The sequence below is a fragment of the Mastigoproctus giganteus genome, chromosome 4 (assembly GCF_048544385.1).
Source record: "Mastigoproctus giganteus isolate SK-2022 chromosome 4, ASM4854438v1, whole genome shotgun sequence".
In the NCBI taxonomy this organism is placed as follows: domain Eukaryota; kingdom Metazoa; phylum Arthropoda; class Arachnida; order Uropygi; family Thelyphonidae; genus Mastigoproctus; species Mastigoproctus giganteus.
Genome location: NC_143578.1, coordinates 168,374,904 through 168,398,671, shown reverse-complemented (window position 1 = coordinate 168,398,671; position 23,768 = coordinate 168,374,904). Strand labels below are relative to the sequence as shown.

General features: G+C 41.8%; 1 protein-coding gene across 1 annotated transcript in view; it reads right to left on the bottom strand.

Moving 5' to 3' along the window:
• The window catches only part of LOC150087181 (nose resistant to fluoxetine protein 6-like), a 115,174-nt gene extending 96,478 nt beyond the window's left edge, over positions 1-18,696 (bottom strand). Inside the window, exons 1-2 of the mRNA XM_090373005.1 lie at positions 18,231-18,696; positions 13,064-13,308 (exon numbers count right to left, since the gene is read on the bottom strand). Of these exons, the coding sequence (XP_090229131.1) occupies positions 13,064-13,308; positions 18,231-18,576 (591 nt within the window). The 5' untranslated portion in view covers positions 18,577-18,696. The remainder of the gene's footprint in view (positions 1-13,063; positions 13,309-18,230) is intronic.
• Positions 18,697-23,768: the final 5,072 nt, after the last annotated feature.

The window sequence follows — 23,768 nt, the reverse complement described above, 5'->3', positions numbered from 1 at the left end:
TCTAACACAACATTCCCCGTACATAGGTCCCAACACAGACTCCTGTGGACCCCCCCCCCCCATTGTATCTTTGCCCTTAATTATTTTCCTGTTTGAAAACTAACTTCTTAGAACTTTAACATCCACCGCACTTTCTCACCATAGTGGGTCAAACGCTCCCTCAACATCAGAGGTTTCATCACAATATGTAATTATCTCATAAATAGCATCTTTATACGAGATGCAGTTTAAATGATGCCCTTTTAAACAACTACCGTAGTTTTCATTTACCGAATACTAATTGACGTTATTTTTAATAGCAGCGACTGAAGAATGTCAATCTAAGATAAATTCATTTTTATTATCTACTATGCTGTAAATATATTTCCTGAATAAACTTTATTCGACGCAATTTTGTATATTTAACTCCTTATGGATCTGCGTTATCAGTTTCTCTCACAAAAGTTTGCCACGAACTGATCTTATGTTTCATGGTTTCCTTACTATATGGTTAACCCTGAACTTCAACCTCTGAAGGAGGCCAAGAACATCTTCTCTGATACTCTTTTCTCAGTGTGGCTAGCTCCTGAGACTGCTTATGGTTTTTTTTTTTTTTTTTAATGAAAAGTATAGCAAAGACGTCAAGCGTGACTGGTGAGAAACGTACTGTGAAATACCGAAATTAAAGCGATAACATACGGGGCCACGGAAGCCTTATGGCAACGATGCTGGCTTACTGAATAACTGATCGAGGTTCGATTCCAGCACTACCCTTGTGGGAATTTTCGTAGGGGAATTCAGTATTGAGTTTGGCGGTCTCAAACCGTGGTTGTGAGGTTTTTCACCGGGATTGACTCCGGTTTTCCCCTCACAACAGACAAACCGCCCTTCGCGCCGAGGGGTACACTGAAATTTGATAGGGTTAGGGCCGCGTGTAGACTAAACTTCGCAGCGTTTTCGCTGCGAACTTTCCTCTTGAGGGAAGGGGGTTAGTGGGGCAGCCGCGCCACTGCATTAATGCATTGCACGCACTAAGGCCGTGGATTTCAGCTGCAAGTATTTCCATCGATTAAAAGGCGAATAATTATGACTTTCGGCAAAAATCAATTGCTGGGGTTTGCACCTGCTGTAAAATATACGTTCATAAAAAAGAAAAAAAATGCTAGTTAATGTGCGCGGAGCATTTCATGCGCTTTAGCAAACATTAATTAATAATTCATGATTTGCAGCAGCAAACTGTATTTATGGGTGAGAGAGAAAATTTAGTTTCCGCGCATGTCAGCAAGAATAATATCCAGTGCTTCAGCTACAGTATATGGATAGCCCATGGAAAATAATTGCTATGATTTTAATAAAACATAGGAGGTGGTCAACAAAACTTTCTTACAGCGCGAAATATAAAATCCATCAACCGGGAAGAGTTATTACATGCAGACGGACGGACAGACAAAGAAATAATACTAATTGTGGTATTTCTGTTGGTCCGATTTTAATGATATTTGGAATGCTCAACAAATCTTTCTAGAAGGTCCAAATGTAAATTTGTTGCGTGGTTATGCTAACGTTCTTAGAAACGGCACCTTATTTTGCAAAACAATACACTCTATAATAATAAACTATTTTTGATCTCTTTTAAAGCAGCTAGTGTTGTAAGTTACTGTGGACGGTTAACAATAACCATCTTAGGCAGCGGTAATAAATTCTGAAATATCTGATTTAAATCAAGCATTTAAGATCCTACTTGCTTCAGTCAAAACAGAGATAAATTGAAATCGCCCACAATAACATATTTACACTTTCTCACCCGTTCTATCCGCGTGTGTAACATACTCCCTCTTTACGTTCCTATCGAATTAATTCACACCACAAAGAGTCTTTGCGAAAGCTTTAATCGCGCTCAAGCTGGTTTTAATTAAAAGCATGATCACTTTTCACATTCCATAGTGAAACTCATCAAACCCCCGCCCCATTTCAAGGGGAAACCACCTTTCCAGTAGACCATTTATGTCACCGTTAGTTGTTCAAATTCACTGATTTCATTGATGACACTACTCGAGTTACTGTAGATACTTATGGTTGAGTAGTCAGCAGCGGGAGTGCAGTCGCACCCTGGGTTCAAGCCCCTGACTGCTAAATACGGTCAATCTGCCAACCCGCACTGGACCATGGCAGATTATGGTCTGGTTCCCTCAACACGAATCACTGGGGGAGGTTTCCATCCAGCAGTAGATTGATAATGGTACAGTTCCCCACCGTGGCACAATCCTTGAAATTATTCAAGCTTATTTGCTGGTCACATTAAGGATCTTGGCTACAAGCGATTCCTCAATAATACCGGACTATGTGATGAACAGGAATTCAACTTCCTAGATGATTCCTCGCAGCAGGCAAAACTTCTACTCACGATTTTGACTTTCTGTTTCTATTCCCATCTTGCACTAAGCATTTTCCTCCCCTGCCTTCATTTGTGTCCACAATACTTTTCTTTATAATATATGCTTCGTCTCGGTTTTTATCACTTCCCTTGCACTTCGAAAAGATTCTATGTTTTCGTTAGAGATTGATGGGGGAATTGATTGATTTTTTTTTTTTTTTTAGGAGTCTTAGCAACTAAGGCCATATTGCTCCGGGATATGCGGTGGTCATTCCCTGACCTTTCCGCATCCTCCGTATTTGGTTGTGACGGGCTCGAACCCCGGTCTAATCAAGAAGCGTGTATACGCACTGCTGCTCCTTCCCACCTGGCTACGGAGGCGCCTTGATAGGGGTGGGGTAGTCACATTGTCATTTAGAAACATTTCGCTTGCCATATCTGCACCTTGGAGATTCTGGGACATGTATTCTTATAAAATTGATTCATTTTCATCGCCTTACGCAACGATTACGCAGCATTTACGCAACGATTTTCATCGTTGTGTAAACAAATTTTTAATTTGTTTACACAACGCTTTATCTGAGCTAATCTGAATTCACCAAATACCACGAACGAAGATATGACGTGTTAATTTTTTTTTTCAGAAGTTTCAACCAGTGCTAAGAGATGAGGCCGCATGCTACCCAATTCGTTTGGTACAAAGAGAAAAGTTCAAAAGCATAATACAAGGAATTCATTTATTTTCCCTGGGTGACCCTAATTAACTGTAATAATTAAGGACACACGGCATTAACTAGCTTTGATGTCACCACCGTTAGCTTTATCAGATAGATCTAAATATCTTCTAACAGGGGACCCAGTAGCTGCAAGGAATTGTTACTAACCAATGAGCAACACAACCCAAGATCGAATCCAGCCAAGGTAATAAATAACTATCGCCATCTTGTGAATAATAATAAAATTAAGCTGTAGACAAGCAGTGGCACCACCTAACGTAGAAAAGAAAAATAGAAACTAACCCCCCTCCCTCCACACACACACACACACACACTCATGATACCACCAGTGCCTGTGATATGCAGTTCAATAAACTGACTGCAATTAGTTGAAAGCTGAAGCGTTGCTATTTATGAAGATACAAAATCAAACTAACTAAAGAAAAATTTGTCAATTTTCTCAAAGCACTACTGCCTATGTGCCCTTTTTCCATGTACCACCTCAATTAACAAGTATTTTAAAAATCCAATAAAGTTGCCGCAAGGCTACCGTGGCCCCGTATGCTATCGCTTTAATTTCTATATTTGACATCACGTTTCTCAGCAGCCCACGTGACGTACTAAACGTCCGTTACATTTCATTATTAGGTGCTTCTATAGATGTCTTCACATCAAAAATCCTGCTGTCCTCACCTGATACCAACTATCTCAGCCAGGTTGTGGAAAATTCCTCTCGTCAGACAGGATTCAAACTCAGGTCTGGAAATATGCGAAATAATGAGCGCTTAAACCTGCCTTTAATCTCCTAAAGAATTATAGATTATTCTCAAACATTTCATGGTACTTCATGTATTTCTGCGATTGTAAAGACAGCAGTACCAGTAAATTATGGCGAGTTGATTGCACTTTTTCATTGGTTGGTTATTAATTCAGTTCAAAACTAATGTAAAGTAATTCTAGTTATTTATTAAAATTAAATAAATGGATAACCATGAATAATTACACACTTGTAATGCTGTCCTTATGACAACATTAGAATAAGAATAGGTATTTGGATGTTGTAGGATTAGATATCTGTTTGGGCGCATCTTAATTGGCTAGGTGGTTTCAAGATTACGATAGAACACAGAGATGGGCTTCTTTTTATTTTCGTTTCTTATCTATTCTAAAACTTTGCGGTTATGTTATTTTCTGCATGCCTTTGTTTTGGTTCATGTCGTTGGTTATGCCGATAATGAAGGATTCTTTGTATGGACTGCGTTTTCTGTACCTGTCAGTGGTTACGACTGAACTATTCTTGAAATGCCATTGGTGGAAAGCTGGATCTCGTTTTATTATTTGGCTTCGGGCTGTCATTTATTTTCTTTAATTCTTCTGAACAATCTTCTTCCGGTTTGTCCAATATATGATTTTTGGCTACCTTTGCATTGTAAATTGGGTGCTTTAGGTGGAAAGTGTCTTCGTCATGGGTAAAGCGGCGGGGGGGGGGACTTTTACTATATTTTTAATGGTGTTCTTGTAAATCTGGTGCACAACCCATATTTTTGGCTATGTGTTTAATTTAAAAGATGGTAATGTACTCTTTTTCTATTTTTTATAATTTTTTAGATGCTTGTGTGTTGAGATATTTCTGTTTTGTTGTTTTCATTATGAGTTTTTGTGGATATCCGTTGTGGCCGCATATTTGAGAAATTCTGTTGAATTCATTGATCTTTACATAGTCTATAAGCTCTAAGAATTAAACTGAAAAGAGGTGACTCAATTATCTCCAACAGACCTGGCAGTCCCGCTGGAAAATTTCAGAAAAGGGCGAAATCACCCGGATATTTGTGTCAAATATTCAGAGTGTTCCAACGTGGCCCCTTGCTGAAATAGATTTCTTACAGAACGAATACAGAGAGGTGCGAAACACCTACAATGCAATGATCAGACAGCGCAAAAAAAACTATCCTTGGAGCATCTGGTCTCCACCACTGGTAACAAGGATCCCTGGGACACGGTTTTCAGGATAATTACCAATAAACTCCACAGAGGAGAGGTCGCCTGCTCTACCACTACCCCACAAGGACAAAAAACCACAAACTGGAACCACGCAATAATGAATGTGCTAGACCATATCTACAAACCATTGCCGGACTAAATCTCCACTGAGCAACAACAACTGTGCAGAGATAACGACAACTACTACTGTCAGCAACTGGAGGAGCATTTCCCATAAACGGAACGATCCAAGGCTATTGCTAGAGTCGGGAACAACAAATCCCTGGCTGGGACATACTCGAACCGAAAATAATAAAGTAGTGGAATACAACCACTGCCTTGAGGAGGGACATTTTCCAACTGACCGACGAACTGTCGCTATTAGGCTCATCCTCAAGAACCGAACCAAGCCTCAGGATTGCTCTTCTCACTGTTCTGAGTAAAGTGCTGGAGCAGCTGCTCAGGCAGTGACTGAATGATCACTATAGAACAGCAAACCTTTCAGCACCAAATCAGTTTGGTTTCCGGTCGGGTATGTCGACGGTTGACGGACTGGAAGTAATTACAAATGCACGGGCAAATATCTCCTTGTCATCTCAATCGACTTTGCTGGGGGCGTTCGACATGCTTTGATGGCCGAACGTCCTTGGCCGGCTCAGGGTGGCACGGCTGCCTCTAAACTTGTACAGATGCATAGCCAGTTACCTTACCAATCATAAGGTAGCGATTCAGACACCTTTCTCGAACGACAAGTCTATAGGGGCTGCCCACAGGGCTCCATACTGTGGAATTGTGTCTTAGATGAATTCCTCAACACAGACCTTAGCCTACGCGAATGACCTTACCCTTATCTTTGCTGCTGACTCCCGAGCAGAGCTGGAGCGATTAGGCAACAGGGCACTCACTACCCTGCAGAGCTGGGTACAGAAACATCATCTCAAAATCTCAGGCACAAAGACACAGTCCATCCTGCTCAAGAGACACCTGGATCCGCGGAGGCCACCACAAATCAAAATTAATGGCACAACAATCAAACTGGTATCTGAAATGAAGCTCCTTGGGGTTGTCATAGACACAAACTCTCCTTAATCTCAATTATCTCCAGAAAAAGATAAAAAAAGTAAACAGCTATGGTTGCTAGGGTAACTCCTCGAGAGTGGGGATTAAAGAAGCGTGCCCTGGCTTTGTACTATAAAGTAGTGTTTGTACCTGCGATCACGTATGGCTCCGGTCTCTGGTTTCACAGCGTTACCACAGTGGTGGACAGCAGGAAACTGTTATTCAGCGGCCGATCCTTCTAATGATCTCCAGGGCGTGCTGCATCACTAGTACCCATGCCCTGCAGGTGCTTCCTGCCCCTGGACCTCGAGCTGGAATTCTATATCTGCTTGGAAAAGGACGTTCCACCACCTTCCGTGGTTTCATCTCGGACCCAGCACAATCCCTGGAAAAAACCAGGCTCAATAACTATCTCCAACAAAAATGGCAGACAAGGTGGGAGCCATCACCCAGAAATTTCTCCCAAACATTGCTAAGACATACTCCCCAGGACTTCTAATGACCTACCTTCTCACGGGCCATGGCCCTTTCCGCAGCCAGCTGAATCTGCTTGGCATCTCTGACAACCCACTATGTACCTGTGGTGCCCAGGAGACCTGGGACTGCCTGATATATAAGGATCTAAGATCAAGACTTATAACTCAGCTGCATTTCACCCCAAAGGGGCAGGAGCAATACCTACTTGAGGATAGTGACACCTACACCCTGCTCTGAAGCTTCGCCCAAGATTTGTTCACAAGGAGGAAAACCCTGCCAGCACCTCCACAGGTCCAAGATGGACCCGACAATGAAAACCCTGAAACCCAACCAGGAAACAATTGAACGAAGCAGCTGGGAACGTGGGCTGGAACTGCCAAGCCTTGGACCCTCATCTACACTTGAATCGCTGATGAAAATCCAAACTGCCAAGGCTAAGCAACTGTATTCCATCTGTCCCAAGGATGGTATTACCGCAACTGTGAGGCACTGGCCTGGACTCTGTCCGAATTCCTGAAGGCCTCTTCTTCCTGGACGTGACTTAATCTGGAGCGATCATCAAGATATTTATGAATGGGGCAGTCACATGGCCCCCTTTCTCCATGCTCCCTTGCATGGAGCTTTACATCCAACTCCCAGGGGGGGAAGGTGGCTTTGCCTGCCTTCTCTCATCCTCACCACTCCTCTTTTCTTTCTAGTGAGGCATGGGCATGTCCCACTGATTACAAAGGGCCATTCTCCCTATTGACCCCTTATTGCTATTTCTACCCCTCAGTCACTCCTCCCCATTACTTTTATCTTTCACAGCGCGCAGTCCCGCACATCAAAATTTCGCCCGACTTTTCAGGCACTATTATCCTTTCAGCGTACAAACCAAACTTACGTTCTTAAAGTGAATTAATTAAGCAAAACTGAACCGCGATATACCGCATACATTTTTTTTTTTCATTTTTAGGTCCTTGCCACGGTAATCTCTGGAAAGTAGGTGGGGAGCAAGTGGAGAGTCCCTCATCAAGACTATAAACCAATAATCCAAGAAAAATGCATACACCAATGGCAGTTACCATGGCAAAATCAGTTTAACAATAAGCTTCGAAGTATTTAACCAAATCTTGGGGGATTGGCCTTCAAGCTTCTGTTCAACCCGACAACAGCAGGTAATATTAGCTCTTCTGCGAATAGGCCACACTAATGTTATTCATGGTTATTCCTTAAGAGAGAAATCTCCCCCCTCAGTGTCATCATTGTAACACGACACTTTCAGTGAAACATATCCTTGTCGAATTCAGTGCACCATAGATGCCGATGCGCAAAAAAATCCCCAAACAAACGCTGGCAATGGGTCTAATGGGAGTATGCTTTGTGAGTTCTTATGTTGCCGATTAACGTCTATAGCGGCACAGCACAATGAAATATAACGGAAGTTTAAACACAGTTTAGCAATGACGTCACACTACCCCGTGACTGGTGAGAAATGTGATGTCAAATACCGAAATTAAAGCGATAGCATACGGGGCTACGGTAGCCTTGCGGCAACGTTGCCGGCTTCTGGATAGCTGATCGAGGTTCGATTCCAGCACTACCCTCTTGGGAATTTTCCCAGGGGCATTCAGTATTGAGTTTGGCGGTCTCAAACCGTGGTCGTGAGGTTTTTCACCGGGATTGACTCCGGGTTTCCCCTCACAACAGACAAACCGCCTTTCGCGCCTAGGGGTACACCAAATTTGATAGGGTTAGGGCCGCGTGTAGAGTAAACTTCGCAGCGTTTTCGCTGCGAACTTTACCCTTGAGGGAAGGGGGTTAGTGGGGCAACCGCGCCACTGCATTAATGCATTGCGTGCACTAAGGCAGTGGATTTCAGATGCAGCTAAAATCCATCGATTAAAAGGAGAAAAATTGTGCTGTTCAGCAGAAATCGATTGCTAGGGTTTGCACTTGCTGCAAATATAAGTTCAGTACAAAAAAAATGTAGTTAACGTGCGCAGAGCATTTTATGTTAGCAAACGTCAATAATTCATGCGAAAATCCAGAGAAAATTTTGTTTTTTTCTGCGCATATCAGCAAGCATAGCAGCCCATGTGATATACATCACCCATGGCTTGGCACACCGAGAGTCCTGAGCTGGATATAATCATTTTTCGCTTTCTTCGTGATTCCCTTTTGACTAATGTAGCATAAGCTTCAGGCTTCCTTGCAGAATATAGCTAATAATAATAATATATTATTATTTATTAGTATTTATTTTTGTTTTAGATTAATTTTGTAATGCAGCTGTACTTTGTGTTTAGACAATGCATTGTTAGATTTCTCTGCTATTCGGAACCACGTATGCATACGATTCAGTCAATAAAGAAACTTGTTATATTCCGAAAAAAACATAATAATAATAATTGCTGCAATTCTAATGGCGTGATTTTAATGAAACACAGGAAGGGTCGAGAAATATAAAATTTCCTTAAAATCCATCCACTGAGAAGGGTTATTACATGCTAGCGAGATCGCGTTGGGGCCACCCTTGGTAGCAGCGCAACCTGTTTGTCTTCTGGGATTTCATCATCCAGCAAAAAATTAAGCTGCGTTCGGGTATGAAGCTGTACTAACTGTTGACGAATTTTTTTGTAGTAGAGGATGACTGGGAGAACAATTACGCTGAACAGCTCAACAAAGCGTTTAAGGAGTCAGTATATACACTCGGCCATCACTGAATTATGACCACCCATCTGTAATAGACTATGGCGCATAACTCGCAGTATAAAAAGCTGAACATCTGCGCACACTACAGCAGTGGTAATTTGCAACTGCTGGTCGTGCTATTTTATCACTTTACGAAAAGGGCTACCAGAATTTATTGAATTATTCCCGATTATTCGGAATACGTAACGATGGAAGGGAGACACGAAAAAATTAAGGATTCCAGGATGCAGAATCAAAGCGACGAACTGATCCAACAGACCGACCAGACGAGATGGAGGAGGCCCTCCGGGGCCACCTTCAGCAATAGGAAAAACCGAAAGGGAGACCCGCTCATAGGCCAAAATAAGGGATAAGGGTACAACCTGAACCAATAGAATCACAAAGAGATGCAAACGATGAAAGACAGCAGGAGCTACACCTGCAACATGCACTGCTGGAGGGCTCATTCTATGAACAATCCCTCAGACTGAAAACGGCCCTAGAGAATATTTTTAAAGAAAACCCCGGTACGATATCTACAGGTCTAAGGTCCCAAATAGTGACCATATTTTACAAAATGGAGACAATCCTCCATGACACATACCAAAAAGCCAAAATGCTACCACAAGCCTATACAGAATGCGGGACCAAACAAATGCTACAGCGCGCCCCCGACATACTCGGAAGCGCTGAGGACCCCATTAACGAATGAAGCTCAACCGACCGCAGAAGGGCAGCAGAGGAAGAGAGCCCTATTACCCACACCAAGCCTAGTGATCCTTAAACCTAAGGAGGCAGGTAAAATCCCCACAAGCGAGGAGCTTAAAACAAAGATAATCAACAACATGAGGGAGGATCTGAGGCACACGAGAATTAAAGGAATGAGAAAAATGAGAGACGTAGGCCTGGTGATAGAAACAGAAACCAGACAAGAAGCACAGAGCATAATAGAAAACCCTAAAATAGACGCCCTTGGTCTTATGGCCCAGCCACCCAAAAGGAAAGGACCATCAATATTAATCTTTGATGTAAACACGGAAGTTACGGCCGCGCAACTCGTGGAAGAACTATACTACAAAAACATACAAAAGGAAATACCAGATAAGGAACGCATAATGTCATAATTCCACTTAAAGGCAAGAGGCGAAATCAATAATAGTTGGAGCGGTGAACTCAGCCCAGAGGCATGGCAAGTCTTAAAAGATAGGACAAGAGTATACACAGAATGGGGCAGCCATTTCTTTCGGGAACGAATGGCAGTTCCCAAATGCTTTAGATGCTGCAAATTCGGCCACTGGTACCACCAACGTGCAGACACTGCACCGAGAAGATACATGGATTTAAGGATTGTCCTCACAAAGACAAAGAAGCTGCCTGCGCAAACTGCAAGTCCATGAAGCTGGATCATGCCCATTCAATCAGGGACCCCAATTACCCGATCTATCTTAAAACCAAGAGCATCTACCAAAATAGAATCAACTATGGGGACAAGAACTAAATAATATAATAAAACAATCATCAAATAATACAGACAAATGCATAGCGAGCCAAAGCAGTGGCAGAACAAATCAGGGTCAAGGCGGACGAGGAAAATATAGACGTAATTATTCTACAAGATCCATACATCCACGCAGGGCGGGTAGCAAGGTACCCACTCCGACATAAAATAATTCACACGGAAGAGGACACCCCATTGGCAGCGGTTCTAATCAGAAATGAAAACAAAACCGAAACCAAAATTACCCAACTCTGTACGGCCTGGACTGCTTGGCCCAGATTATCACAGCAATGGGTTCCCTTTATGTTGTGGTCCTCTACAGCAGGCCGGGATAGGAAATAGAGACCACAACTGGCTACTTACGTCACCTCCAGAACACCTTACCAAACGAAAAAATAATTATAGGAGCGGACGTAAACTGTCGCTCCCCGCTATGGCATAGCGCCGGACTGCAAACGGGCAACAGCTCGAGGATTTCATATTGAGTTTGGAGTTCATAGTATTGAACCAGCTACCAACATACTGCAACACCCACTGGGAGGCCACTACAGATATCACCCTGGCAAACCACGTGGCCGACTGGAAGGTGGAGGAAGCGTGGGCCACCTCGGATCACCAAGTGATCACATGCAAAATAACTAGAACACTGACAAGAGAAAAAAATATTAAAGCAAATACGCCACAGATACGCAGTCGCCAAGGCAGACTGGCCGAAATACAAGGAGCTTTTAACTACAGCGATTCGTAACAAACCACCGTCCCTGGATCGACGAAACTACCCACATGACCTGCAGAAGGCAACCATGGAAATGATAATTGACATAAGCAATTAAACTATCAGGAAAAAACACCCCCAAATGGGAACGGTCCTTGGTGGACCTGGGAGATTGCAACGCTCGGGCGCCGCGAATGATGACAGAAAGAAAAGACTTTCAAAGAGCCCGAAGAACATAGCCAAGAAATGAGACAGAGATATAAACAACCCAGAAACCAATATACCAAAGCCATCAAGAAAAGCAAAAGACAATCTTGGGAGCTCCTAGTCTCCACAACCGGAAACACTGATCCCTGGGGAGTAGTCGATAAGGTAACTAGCAATAAGCTTCCCAGGGATAAGTGACTGCTACCACCAGGACCCGGCATGGAAATCTTACCACCACTTGGGAGCAGTCGATAAATAACATCCTAGACGCAATGTTCCTGAAACTAGAAATGCCAATCTTACCAGCACAGCAACACATATGTGAAAACAACAACTACAACAATCAAGAGATAGAACCCTCCTTACCCTGGATGAACTCGGTGAGGCTGCACGTCGAATCAGAAACAATAAATTCCCAGCCCTTGATTTCATCAAGCCCTAAATACTGAAGGAAACAGTGGAATTTCAGCCACAATTACTCCTCACATTATATAATAGATGTTAAGAAACTGGCCTATTCCCAACTACATGGAAAATAGATAACCTAACATTAATACTAAAAAATCCTACGAAGAATCCAGTAAACCCCGAGGCCTATCGACCAATCGCACTGCTCCCAGTGGCCAGCAAGCTGTTTGAAAGATTGCTTCATAAAAGAATAACAAATCACTATGAAACAGCAGTCCTCCAAGTCACAAACCAGTATGGCTTCAGACAGGGAACCTCGACTGTGGATGCACTGGGGGACTGCTCAAGATAGTGCAGGACTGCAGACAAAAGTACTTGCTGCTCATATCCGTTGATTTTCCCGGAGTGTTTGACTCACTTTGGTGGTTACGCGTCCTGGTGAGGCTCGAGTGCCTCGAAAGTTATCGAATGTTGCAGATTGGAACAAAGTGCAGATCTGGATGTCGTGTAGATCTGGCGAGACCGCAAGTTTGCCCACTTCAGCGCCCAGAATTTTAGACCCCATAGTAACAATCAAACAGGTTCTCGTTAATTGTACTCGTCATTCCAGTATCCATAAAAATACCTCAATTCACCATCAAATTTGCAGGAACATTAAATCTGATACATATTCTTGGAAATTTTACTAATATTCATGAATTGTTCCCATACATAATTGGCAGGCACAATTTGGCCCAGGACGCCTTGAGTTCACTAAACTCAATCAAATAGGAACAAATGGGCCAGGCGGTCAAGTGATCAAGATGGGAAAGTTAATAAGTATGGGGGGGGGGAGAAACACAAGAACGGTTAATTTTCTTTCCAGAAAGTTCTTCATCCTTTAAGGGAGATTTTTCTGGAGAGCTTCTTAAGAAATTAAATCGAATCGTTAAAATTAGTAACTACTTCGTACACTATAATCTAGTAGCTGGACTTACACTTTTGCGGGTGGCCAATTCCTTCAGTTCTTTGAGAGGCTCATCCATTTTGTAGCGGTACGGCTTCGGTGGTAGAGGTAGCGTAAGAGTGACTGAACAATACTGGCCTCTAAATAGTTGCTTTGGCTGTTGCAATCTGCTGTTTTCGTCCTGGGCAACAATTTCTAGGCACTCATGGTAAGAACCGAGCATTGCCAACTTTCCGACCATAAAGCCATCCATTGATTTTCCACAAGCATCAATCACTGCAAAGAGAAAAATAATAATAATTCAATACTGTAAATTTCAAACATCTGCTGATAGCAAATAAAGGAATATTTTACACTGCCCTACCATTGATATCTGGACACCTGCCTTCAGACAAAAAAAAAAAAAAGCTTTTAATGTGTCATTTAATATTTTGTGCTGAAACCTTTTGCTTTAATGAAGGCCTTCAATCTTCGCGACATACTCTCAACCAAATTTGGCAAATGTCAGGTGATATGTTCCTCCACTCGGCCTTTAACGCACCCACCAGTTCGGTCTTGTTCTTTGGGCCATCTCGACGTGCACGTGCCCGACGATCCAATACATCCCAAAAATGCTCGATAGGGTTCAGATCAGTTCTCTAGGCTGTAGTTCTCTAGGGTTCAGATCAGTTCTCTGTAGAGCAGTGGAAAAAAGTCCTATGGACAGACGAGTCGACGTTGTCACTATACCAATCTGATGGCTTCCCTGAGCGTGGCGAATGCCAGGGGAACAGTTTTTTCCACTGGACAATCCATCTTTTCCACACCCATGTCCTCAAACCACTCTGTTACGACCCGAGCAGTATGGCATGGCGCGTTGTCTTGCTGATACGGGTATGGGCCTTCCCCAAAGAACTGCCATAACGTTGGAAGTGCATAATTGTCCAGGCCGTCCTGGTATTGCACAGCATTCGTAGTTTTGCGATAACGACCAATGGGCCCAAGCCATGAAATGAGCCCCATACATGGACACTGCCTCCACCAAACTTAATTGTTTGGAGGATACAATCAGGAAGGAACTGTTCCCCTGGCATTCGCCACGCTCAGGGAAGCCATCAGATTGGTATAGTGACAACGTCGACTCGTCTGTCCATAGGACTTTTTTCCACTGCTCTACAGACCAGGATTGGAGCTCCTTACACCATGTTAGTCGGCGTCTAGCCTTTGTTGAGGTGATCAATCTGTTGAACTGTTGAGGTAATTCTATTGAACGTGTAATCTTGCATGCCCACTTTTGCAATTGTCTATTCGAAGCCCAGTGTGCACATTTATAGCAGGTTCTGTGACGTGTTGCATGCAGAGGATCTGTTTCCCCCTCCATGATGGAGAGGTGTCCGTGTGTTAATGGTAGGGCAGTGTATATACTATATGAAATGGTGAGCTTCTGTCATCCACACAAGTGGAATGGTCGGCACCCGAACGGTCGAATTACATCAGAATGCATGGAGGATATTAAACTTTTCGAACACTTTGTACGTAGACGGATATGTCGTAAAAAAGGTCAACTTTCTCTCAGATACAAGCCCCAAAATCTAATCTTTGGTACTAATGGTACAACTTTTATTTTTGAAAACTCAATTCAAATTCAGGGCGATAACGACCTGAATTTGAATTGAGCCTTTTCGGCCTTTTCCCGAGAACAGGAACCATCAGTGATTGCACAGGAGTTCAGAAGAAGAATGGCATGTTGCAGTTGTCTCTCGATAATCCTCATATTGCAGGACTGAGAAAATATATTCAAATCATCACTACAGACGACACTGCTTACAGTTCAAAATTTTTGTGTAACGGAATTCACTCTGATGACAAAAAGCATGGCACTTCAAAACGATTCCTTCGGTACTGCCTCCAGTAAAAAAGGCCGAAAAGAAGATGGATCCTACACAGATTTGAAAATAACGATGAGATAAAAAGTTATTAATAAAAAAACCGAGCAGACAACCTCTAAGAAGAGTGCTATAAAAGGTATTTTAAAATACCAAATTTCCAAGTAGTGTCATACGCTTTTTCCAAATAAAAGAACACGGACACCAGGTTTGGCCGTTTAAGGAAAGCATCTCGGATAGATGTGTCCTACCTAATTACATAAATGGTCCAAAATGGATCTGTTCCTTCGAAGCCGCATCACACTCAAAGAGGATGCCATTTGCCTCTAAATACCAGAGAAGATGAACGTTTTCGTTTTCTCCAGGATTTTGCACTTTTATTTTATCTATTTCATTAGGTGATCTCAGCCAATGTTTGGCAACTCTACCAATTACAGTAGAGTTTGCAGTTCCATACACAGATATTATGATACAAATTGCAATTTAGAATATCCTACGAAACGCAAAGAGTGAGGTAAATAGTGAGCGAGTTAATCTTACAAAATGAACAACATACATTGCAGGCTTCTTCTTTTCAATCAAAATTAGATTCACCGTCATTAATAGTCCTTCCGCAGCCATCTGCAGTCCATCCTTAAATTTCATTCCACATTCTCTCATTAAACATACAAAATGGAAGATTCTCAGTTCTTCTCCGAACTAATCCATCTTGCAATAATAGAACAATAAACTTCTGTCCATTTGGTACATCACAGTCCAGCAGAAATTTACTGACCAGGGTCCGAAATCAAGCCTGAATCAGGAGATCCGACACAGTACTAAGATGCTTACTTGAAGATGCTCACGAGAATTACAACCTCGATACTGCAGGGTCATCATATTCCTCATAACTTTGGGAGTGCATAGAACTGAATTCACTCTCTCAGGATCTGCCTTAACGAAGCATATACTGTAGTATTTTATTTAGGAGGTATGAGGTATTTAGGAGGCACCCGGAACCTCTACTTTACTTATTGGCAAGGAAAACAGTGACATAAAACCCCCGTTAACTTAGTATATATTTAACCTTACCGCCATCTTGTCTGGAGACGCTAGGAACCTCTAATTAACAGCGCCACAAGGAACCGTTGTTAACATCAACTTCGTCATAAAGGAATGAAACATGTACTCATTTTCAATGTAATCTCTCAGCTTCCAAGTTTGCAATGCCAACGCATTCACCACTGGGATACAAAACACGTTTTTACTAGCAACATTACTCCATAGTCCTCCTGTATCAAACTTGCTGCAGTAGCCCCCAATTTCCCCAGTAAAAACAGGTCCACTGAAATCCAACTAGAAAACCACACAAACATTACTTCATATCTGTACAACTGAATTTAATGAAAACAGTGCCCTCCAGCTACCATGATTGCACTGCTGTAAGTCAAGTGTCCACCAAGTACAGAATGAGGTTACTGCTCAACCTACGCTTGCTCCGTTATCTTTCATCCCTTTATAGATTTCAGCTGGCTGAGTTTCTAATAAAAAAAAAAAAACTCTTCTATTTCGCAAACTCCTCAAACACTATAAAATCTTCCTTTGTTTAAATCATTTGAATCCCAGTACCTTTTACTCATACTTTGACCACTACATTTCAACTCAATCCATAAGTCCACATTCTCTTCACAATCGTATTAAACATGCTCCCATGACCCAGCCTCTCCACAAACATTTTATTCCCTGAACTGTACCAAATTTATTGAACCTTTCAAAGACCGCTCTTCGAAAATCCATGACCAGTCATGAGAAACAAACTTGTACAGTTTGTTTGAATTCGTTTAGAGCTTACATTCTTCCTTGCGTCTAGTATAAATTTTGTTTTATTTTTCCTTTATCCAAAGTCTCCTAAGGGATTCTGGTGGTTGAGGAGACCATGCAGACAGAGTCATACCGACTAATGCTAGTAATGTTTTGAAAGGAGTTAATATTCTCTACAGTTAATTCATTTGCGTATAATTCTGCATTCAACTCGTTGTAATATAAACGACTTTAAAAGAAGAAAGGCCAGTCGCGGCACTAAAAGCAGTCTGTTTTCGAATCGTCTGTATTCATCAGGCTTCTTTGAGCGTTGTTGAGAAAATTGTCGTTATAAAATTGCTGAATGCTTTGATCTGCAAAAGATTTCTTTCCCCAATGATGAAAAAAGATATCAAAGTGTGGAAATTTACTGACCAGGGTCCGTAATCAAGCCTGAATCTTAGTACTGTGTCGGATCTCCTGATTCAGGAAATCCAACACAGTACTAAGATGCTTACGTAGCTAGTAGATTAATACCAATAAAATTGACCGGGGTTCAAGCCCCGTCACTCAAAGCTGCTATATACGGTGCTGTTTCTTATATTCTCTATATCTTGTGACCTCCTCTGAACGTGTGGTCGTCCGGAGTATAAACAGAAAAACGTATTTATATTAATAACAAATGTTACTTTCACCGAGGAAGACGGACTTCTCTATCCCATTGGTCGTGCGAGAGGACATACTTTAGAAACGTTAGGGTCTGCAAGTTGTACAGTTCTGACAGCGAGGTTCAGTTGTAGTTTTCTTAACTCTTACGTTATGCGCCACTTCAAAGCCATGAAGTCCTTCAAATTAAACCTGTACCACAATTATGGGCATCCAGCTTCTGTTCAAGAAGAAGCAATCAAGCAAGAGACAAGAAGATGCAATCCTAGCCAGAACAAGAGTAGGCCACACTCATCTAAACCACATTTTTCTTTTGTCAGGAAACAATCCCTGGAAATCTCAGGAAATTTACTGTGAGTAGTTTGTGGTAGTGCGTACACTGCCACAAACTACTCACAGAAGAATCCAAAGTCTGTTTTGCTGAATGAAAAACCCGAGTTTTCGGGATGAAAAAACCACGTTACCCTCGCCCGAGACTGACAACTCAGTTACGTTGTGAAAAAGACACATAAAAATTATTCCCATCGATGGGACTCGAACTCAAGTCTTTTCCACCCAGAGTGAGGGAGGACGGTGATCCTACCCACGAGGGCAATAGAGGTAGTAGGAACTACACTGATATGTTTTACACGTCCTAAGCAGTCATTGTGCCAGAAACGCCCACAAGACACCAAGAAACTACAAATTGCGGAAGGTACGATAGTCTAGCTTTCGACACGAATTTCACAAAGTCCATGTGAATCAGATCAAAGTCATAAAATTCTCTCTTAAACCGAAGTTCTAATTTTCGCTTATATTTAATAACAATTCTTGAAAAAGTAAAAAAGGACCAACATGGCATGCAGGAAGCGCAAATGTAATCTAGTATGACTGTCATAAATTACTTACTACTGAACGCCCAGGGAGTGAGTTTTTGAACGCCCCTCATGAGTTTCATCAGCCCGCCCATACATGTGGAAGAAATATTCACATTATCAGACTGCCTTATCATCATTGGTAGCATCCGCTTCGACAGGTTCTTTATAACGTCTTTTATCAATTTTTCTATTTTCTCGAACACTTTGACTATGGCAGGAGAAGAATCCACGGTTGGTGCCGAAGATGAATTTGTGCTCGTAACCGAGTTCGCAGCAGTGACTCCATTGTCCTTATACAAAATAAGCACCAGAAAAATCACGATCAACTTTGAAAGTGTTTTAATTTTGGCCAAGAAAAATAGCTCCATGAGAGACATATCACACAGATGGAGATTTAAATTAAATGACCGTTTTCTTCAAATGAAAGAAGTTCGCGCAACAACAAAACGCGCAATCTCTTCTGCGTATGTTGCACTTCAAAATGGAAACCTGTTTTAACATTTCCTAGTGTTCACAGTACAAGGACACAAAGAAAGCTATCCGTTGTTATTAAAAGTCAGGCAGCGTCTAAGTTGAGTCTGCGTTGGTATGCAGTTTAACGGTAGGAAAGTTGCCAAGGACAAACGATGCTAATTTAGAGATGTTCTCTGATGCTAGGTCATATAGAAAGCTATATTGAATCAGAATTTATCTCTTTTAAAAACGTAGGTGAAAGAGTCAATCGTATTTGTATCGTTTGTAATTAAACATTTTAGCTTCAACGGGATTCGAACTCGGTTCTTTTTCACTGGGTGTGTGCAGGACGGTGATTATACCAACAGGATATTTCACTGAAAGCTGTATATTGCAATGCACGCACTAGAGAGGACTTTCACTTATTAATAAATATAGGCAAATCAACTGTGTATGCCCAAGAGTGACCTTGCTTATTCATATCGATTTCTTCTGTTAATATTATCATCTGCATGCGATTCAAGCAGGTCTTCTTGACTAGTTGTATCATCTCTATGCATGCTCGTTGGGTCTGGTTGCTTCTCTTCAACAGAATCTTGATTTTTGCAATTTTTCTGCTTCTTTACAATGTCTTCGCAATGACATGACTTTGGGATGGAATTATGGGTGGCATATGACTTTAGTCTACGGATTGCAGTGTAGATGGATGCTGGATCGATAGAACTGATTGAGCCAAGTCTGTGTTCGGTATGTTTCGAGAGATAGACTCTTCTTTATGGCATGCTACTGATTGGTGATTGTGGGTAGCCGAAGCACAAGTGCTTTTTTGCATACTTAATTTAGCTGTTTTTTTTTGGGTCTTCATAAGAAATTTTATTTAATTTACATTTTTGTATTGTTGTATTTTTTTCCAAACTTCCACAGATCATAATCGGTAAAGTATGCTGGATGGTTGCTCTTGCAATTAGGACACTGCAGAGATGATGATTTGCATTCTGAATGTGTATGAGTATTGCACCCGCAGTTCGAGAATTAGCAGTGGCAAATGATGCAAGAAAGCAAGCTTATATAGCATCAGCAAAAAAATAAATAAAAATAAAAAAGCAGGACTCTTTCCATTTCACCTATTCATTCCCTCTAATAGCTTGTCTAGTTCTTCTTTGAATTTATTTCAATTATCAACTTCCACAACAAAACAGATGGAAGTTTGTTCCACCAATCAACGATCCGTTGGCTAAAGGCAAACTTCTGCACACCTATTGTGCAACCGTCCTTTCTCAGTTTTAATTTTTGTCCTCTTATATGTGTGGTCTGAGCAAGAGAAAGAATTCCATCAGAAATGAGCTTGTCAATCCATTCAATTCAGGGCGTTAATCACCTCAATCAGATCACCTCGCAGGTGCCTAGTCTCCAGACCTGCAATATGCAGAACTTAAACCTTTCTTGGTAAGAGCAAGTTCGGCTAACCAATCTCGTTGTCCTTCTCTGTACTCGTTCTAGCAACTACACATCGTTCCTAAAATGTGGCCTCCAGACCTGTACAGTACTCAACGTGAAGCGTAACCTCTACCTTAGACAATGGGATAATCACTTACTTATCCCTGCTAGCAAAATTACTGTATATCATTGACAAAACCCCATGAGCTATCTTGGCAGCCTGTCTGCATTGCTCAGAGAACTTGATATCTGATTGCAAAATTACCTCCCATTTTCCACTACCCTGAGTGTAGTACCCAACAGTTGGTAAGTTACTTTGGGGTAACTGTTACCCACATTCAGTACTTTGCATTCATCAATGTTAAACTTCAATTGCCATTTCTCAGCCTATCTGCCTAACTTGTCCAGATCCTGTTACAGTAGCATACTGTGGTTACTGTCATTAATCACCCTGCCAACCTCTGTATCATCTGAAAACTTGGACATTAAGCTTGACATGCCTTCACTAACAGCAAGAAAACAGCAACAATGGGCCCAACACCGAACCCTGGGGGACTCCACTAATACCATTAGTCAATGAAGATGAGTGTCCATTGACAACCACTGTCTCTCTTCTCCCACTCAAACATAATGGCACACAGCTCCAGTTTGTACAGCATGCTTTAATGGGCAACAGTATCAAAAGCTTTCCTGAAATCGAAGTATATAATGTCCAAATTATTTCTTGCATTAAGTTCCTTCGTCCATGCGTCATACACTGGTGTGCAAAATTTGAGGACCAGTCAGGTTTTCCCCTGTAGCTTCTCAGAGGAGTAGCCTGGATATGGGAGAAGCATATGGATATGGATATGAAGGAAGCAATATCGACACAACAACGGAAACAAAACGGTACAGAGGGTCTTTATTCAACAATGGCAACATAGCACTGGCTGCCATGATAAAGATGCATCACTGCCAAAGATAGAACAGAGGGAAGAAGTGGTCCTCAGTAGGAGATATAGTCACCCCTAATGTCGATGGCGGCTTAGCACCACCTGTTCATACTTAGAACAATGTTGTTTATAGTTCATGCGGTAACATCGTCCATTCTTCTGTCAGCGGCACCTTCAGCTGATGAATATTTTCTGGTGGATGTGAACGTGCCGCTGTGCGTCTCCCCAGAGCGTCCCATATGTGTTCGATAGGATTTAGATCGGTGGAACGGGCAGGCCAATCCATACGAACAATGTCCTCACTTTACAAAAGCCTATCCACAGCTGCAGTGCGATGGGGTGGGGCGTTATCATCCAGAAACACGAACTCGGGGCCAATGGCACTTTGGAACAGACGCATATGGGGAAGGATTACCTTAATAGAGTAGCGTGCACCGGTTAGAGTACCGCCTTCCAGTATCTGGAGTTGTGTACGTCCATCCAAGATAACGCCTCCCGAGACGAGAACACCTCCACCGCCATATTGATCCCTTCTGGTGATGTTTTTAGTGTGATACCGTGTGCCAACCTCTCGTCAGATTAGCTGACGTCCAGAATCGCTGCTGAGACTGAATCTACTCTCATTAGGAAACAGTACCTTAAGTAAAGATTTTGATTTTGTGGTCGTAACTTTTAGAAATAGTGGTGGTCCTTAAGTTTTGCATACCAGTTTAGTATTATCCAATCAGATCGGTTAGACAAGACCGCCCTTTAAAAAACCCATCTTGTGACTGAAGTATAAATGCACTCCTGTCTAAATGGCCTTACATTACTTCTACAACCAATGACTCTATTATTTTCCTTGTCCATTGATTACCACTGTCTTCTCCCACTCAACCATCCTTTTATCCATTGTAGCAATTTGCCCTTAATGCCACACTGATCCAATTTGTACAGCAGTCTTCCATGAGCAACAGTATCAAAAGCTTTCCAGAAATCCAAGTATAAGATATCAAAATTATATTTTGCATCCAGTTCCTTTGTGACGACATCATAGTAACCAATCAAACAAGACTTGCCCTCAACTAACCCATGCTGTGTTTGAAATATAATTATGGCCTTGTCTAGATGATCCTACATTACTTCTTTTACCACTGACTCCACTATTTCCCTGGAACAGAAGTTAAAATAACAGGTCTGTAATTACTCGTTTCATCCTTTTATCAGCCTTTGTAAATTCGGGATATATTCACATGTTGCTTATTCACGTTTAGATCCCATTTAGTGATCCTTGGAAGAATTCATTGTGTTATGTGGGAGTGATTGAATTGGAATTTCGCTAAAAGAAGTGTCTTAATGGTAGCTGAGAGTGAGAGGCCTCTATTAGCCAATCCCAGGATTGGAGACGTTCCACTCTTTTCGGTGATGCTGCTACAATTTCGAACCGTCTTTGTATGATGAGAAGGGAGAGCTTGATCACAGGTTGTGCTGACAGAGAATGGATCATCAGGAAAGCTGGAGATTCCAGCTTGGATGCTTGTTTGCATCCTTTTCTTAGTTTCATGATTTTTGTGTTGAGAGCTTTTCAGGTTAGAAATCATTGTCTGTTTTACTTCTTTTGGCCCCGAGAGTTGAATTTTCCCCCCAGGCTACTTGCCAGCCCAGTGGAGACCAGAGTGATGCCAACCAGTGACCAAGCGATCAGAAGAGAAGAGCAGTATGTTGCTAGGGGAAGTATCTGTAAGGATGCAAGGGGAGCAGGGTTAATGAAAGTACTCGCCCTAAGGGGGAAAAACTTCACTTGAGAAATCGCTTGGAAACTACCGCATGGCACTTGAGGCCTCGTTGCAGTATGATTTGATTCCTGTGTGGTCGGTGACAACAAGAATATTGTTTATATTTCACTCCTGACCTTTAAAAAATTACCTTTTTGATTCATATGTAAGAATATTCTTGCAAGTGATTTGTTTTGCCTCATTGGATCATTGCGTGAAGCTTCTCAGTAACTTAAACTTTACATAAGAAATCAACTGTGAGTGACAAGGATAACGCAAGCATAATTTCTGTGAATTCTACCTGTACAGATAGGATAAACAGGAAACCGCATCGCAAATTAACAGAATAAAAAAAAAAACGTGACAAACACGTGTCAACAAAAATTTGATGGGATGTTTAACGACCAATAAAAAGAAATTAAACTTGGCACGTCAGTTAGTTTATTTCTTATTCTGAAGTGGAATTGAAAAGGGCAGTAGCAACATCATAATTAACGAACGAGGCTCGTCAAGTGTTCATGGCCACTACAACGTCTGGTATTTCTGATTAGTCACCGCAACACGTGATGGGAAAACTGTTTTCTTAAATTACTGTTTATGAACGGAAACAGCATCACTGTATTCTGCGAAAAAACTGGAAGAAAAAGAAGAAAGAAATACCAAGAAAAATAAAGCAAGATTACAAGAAAGTTGTTAAAACTATACGCAAAGCAAAGCAAACTGAAAAATAGAAAAGATAGCCCCTATCAACAGACTGATTCAGAACATTTATTACTCTATTTTTTATAAGCCCCTAAAAATTCATTTCTACAAACATTCAACCTCCTACACTTCCCAGGCTCCCTAAGCACAAAATTCATTAAAATCCGTCTGCTGATGTTCTCTTGAATCCTGGGCTTCTTTATCTACTGACAACAATCTACCGACAACCATAAATGTTAATTTTTGGATGCTGACCATCTGTTTTTTTGCCCCATTTATCTATGGATGCTT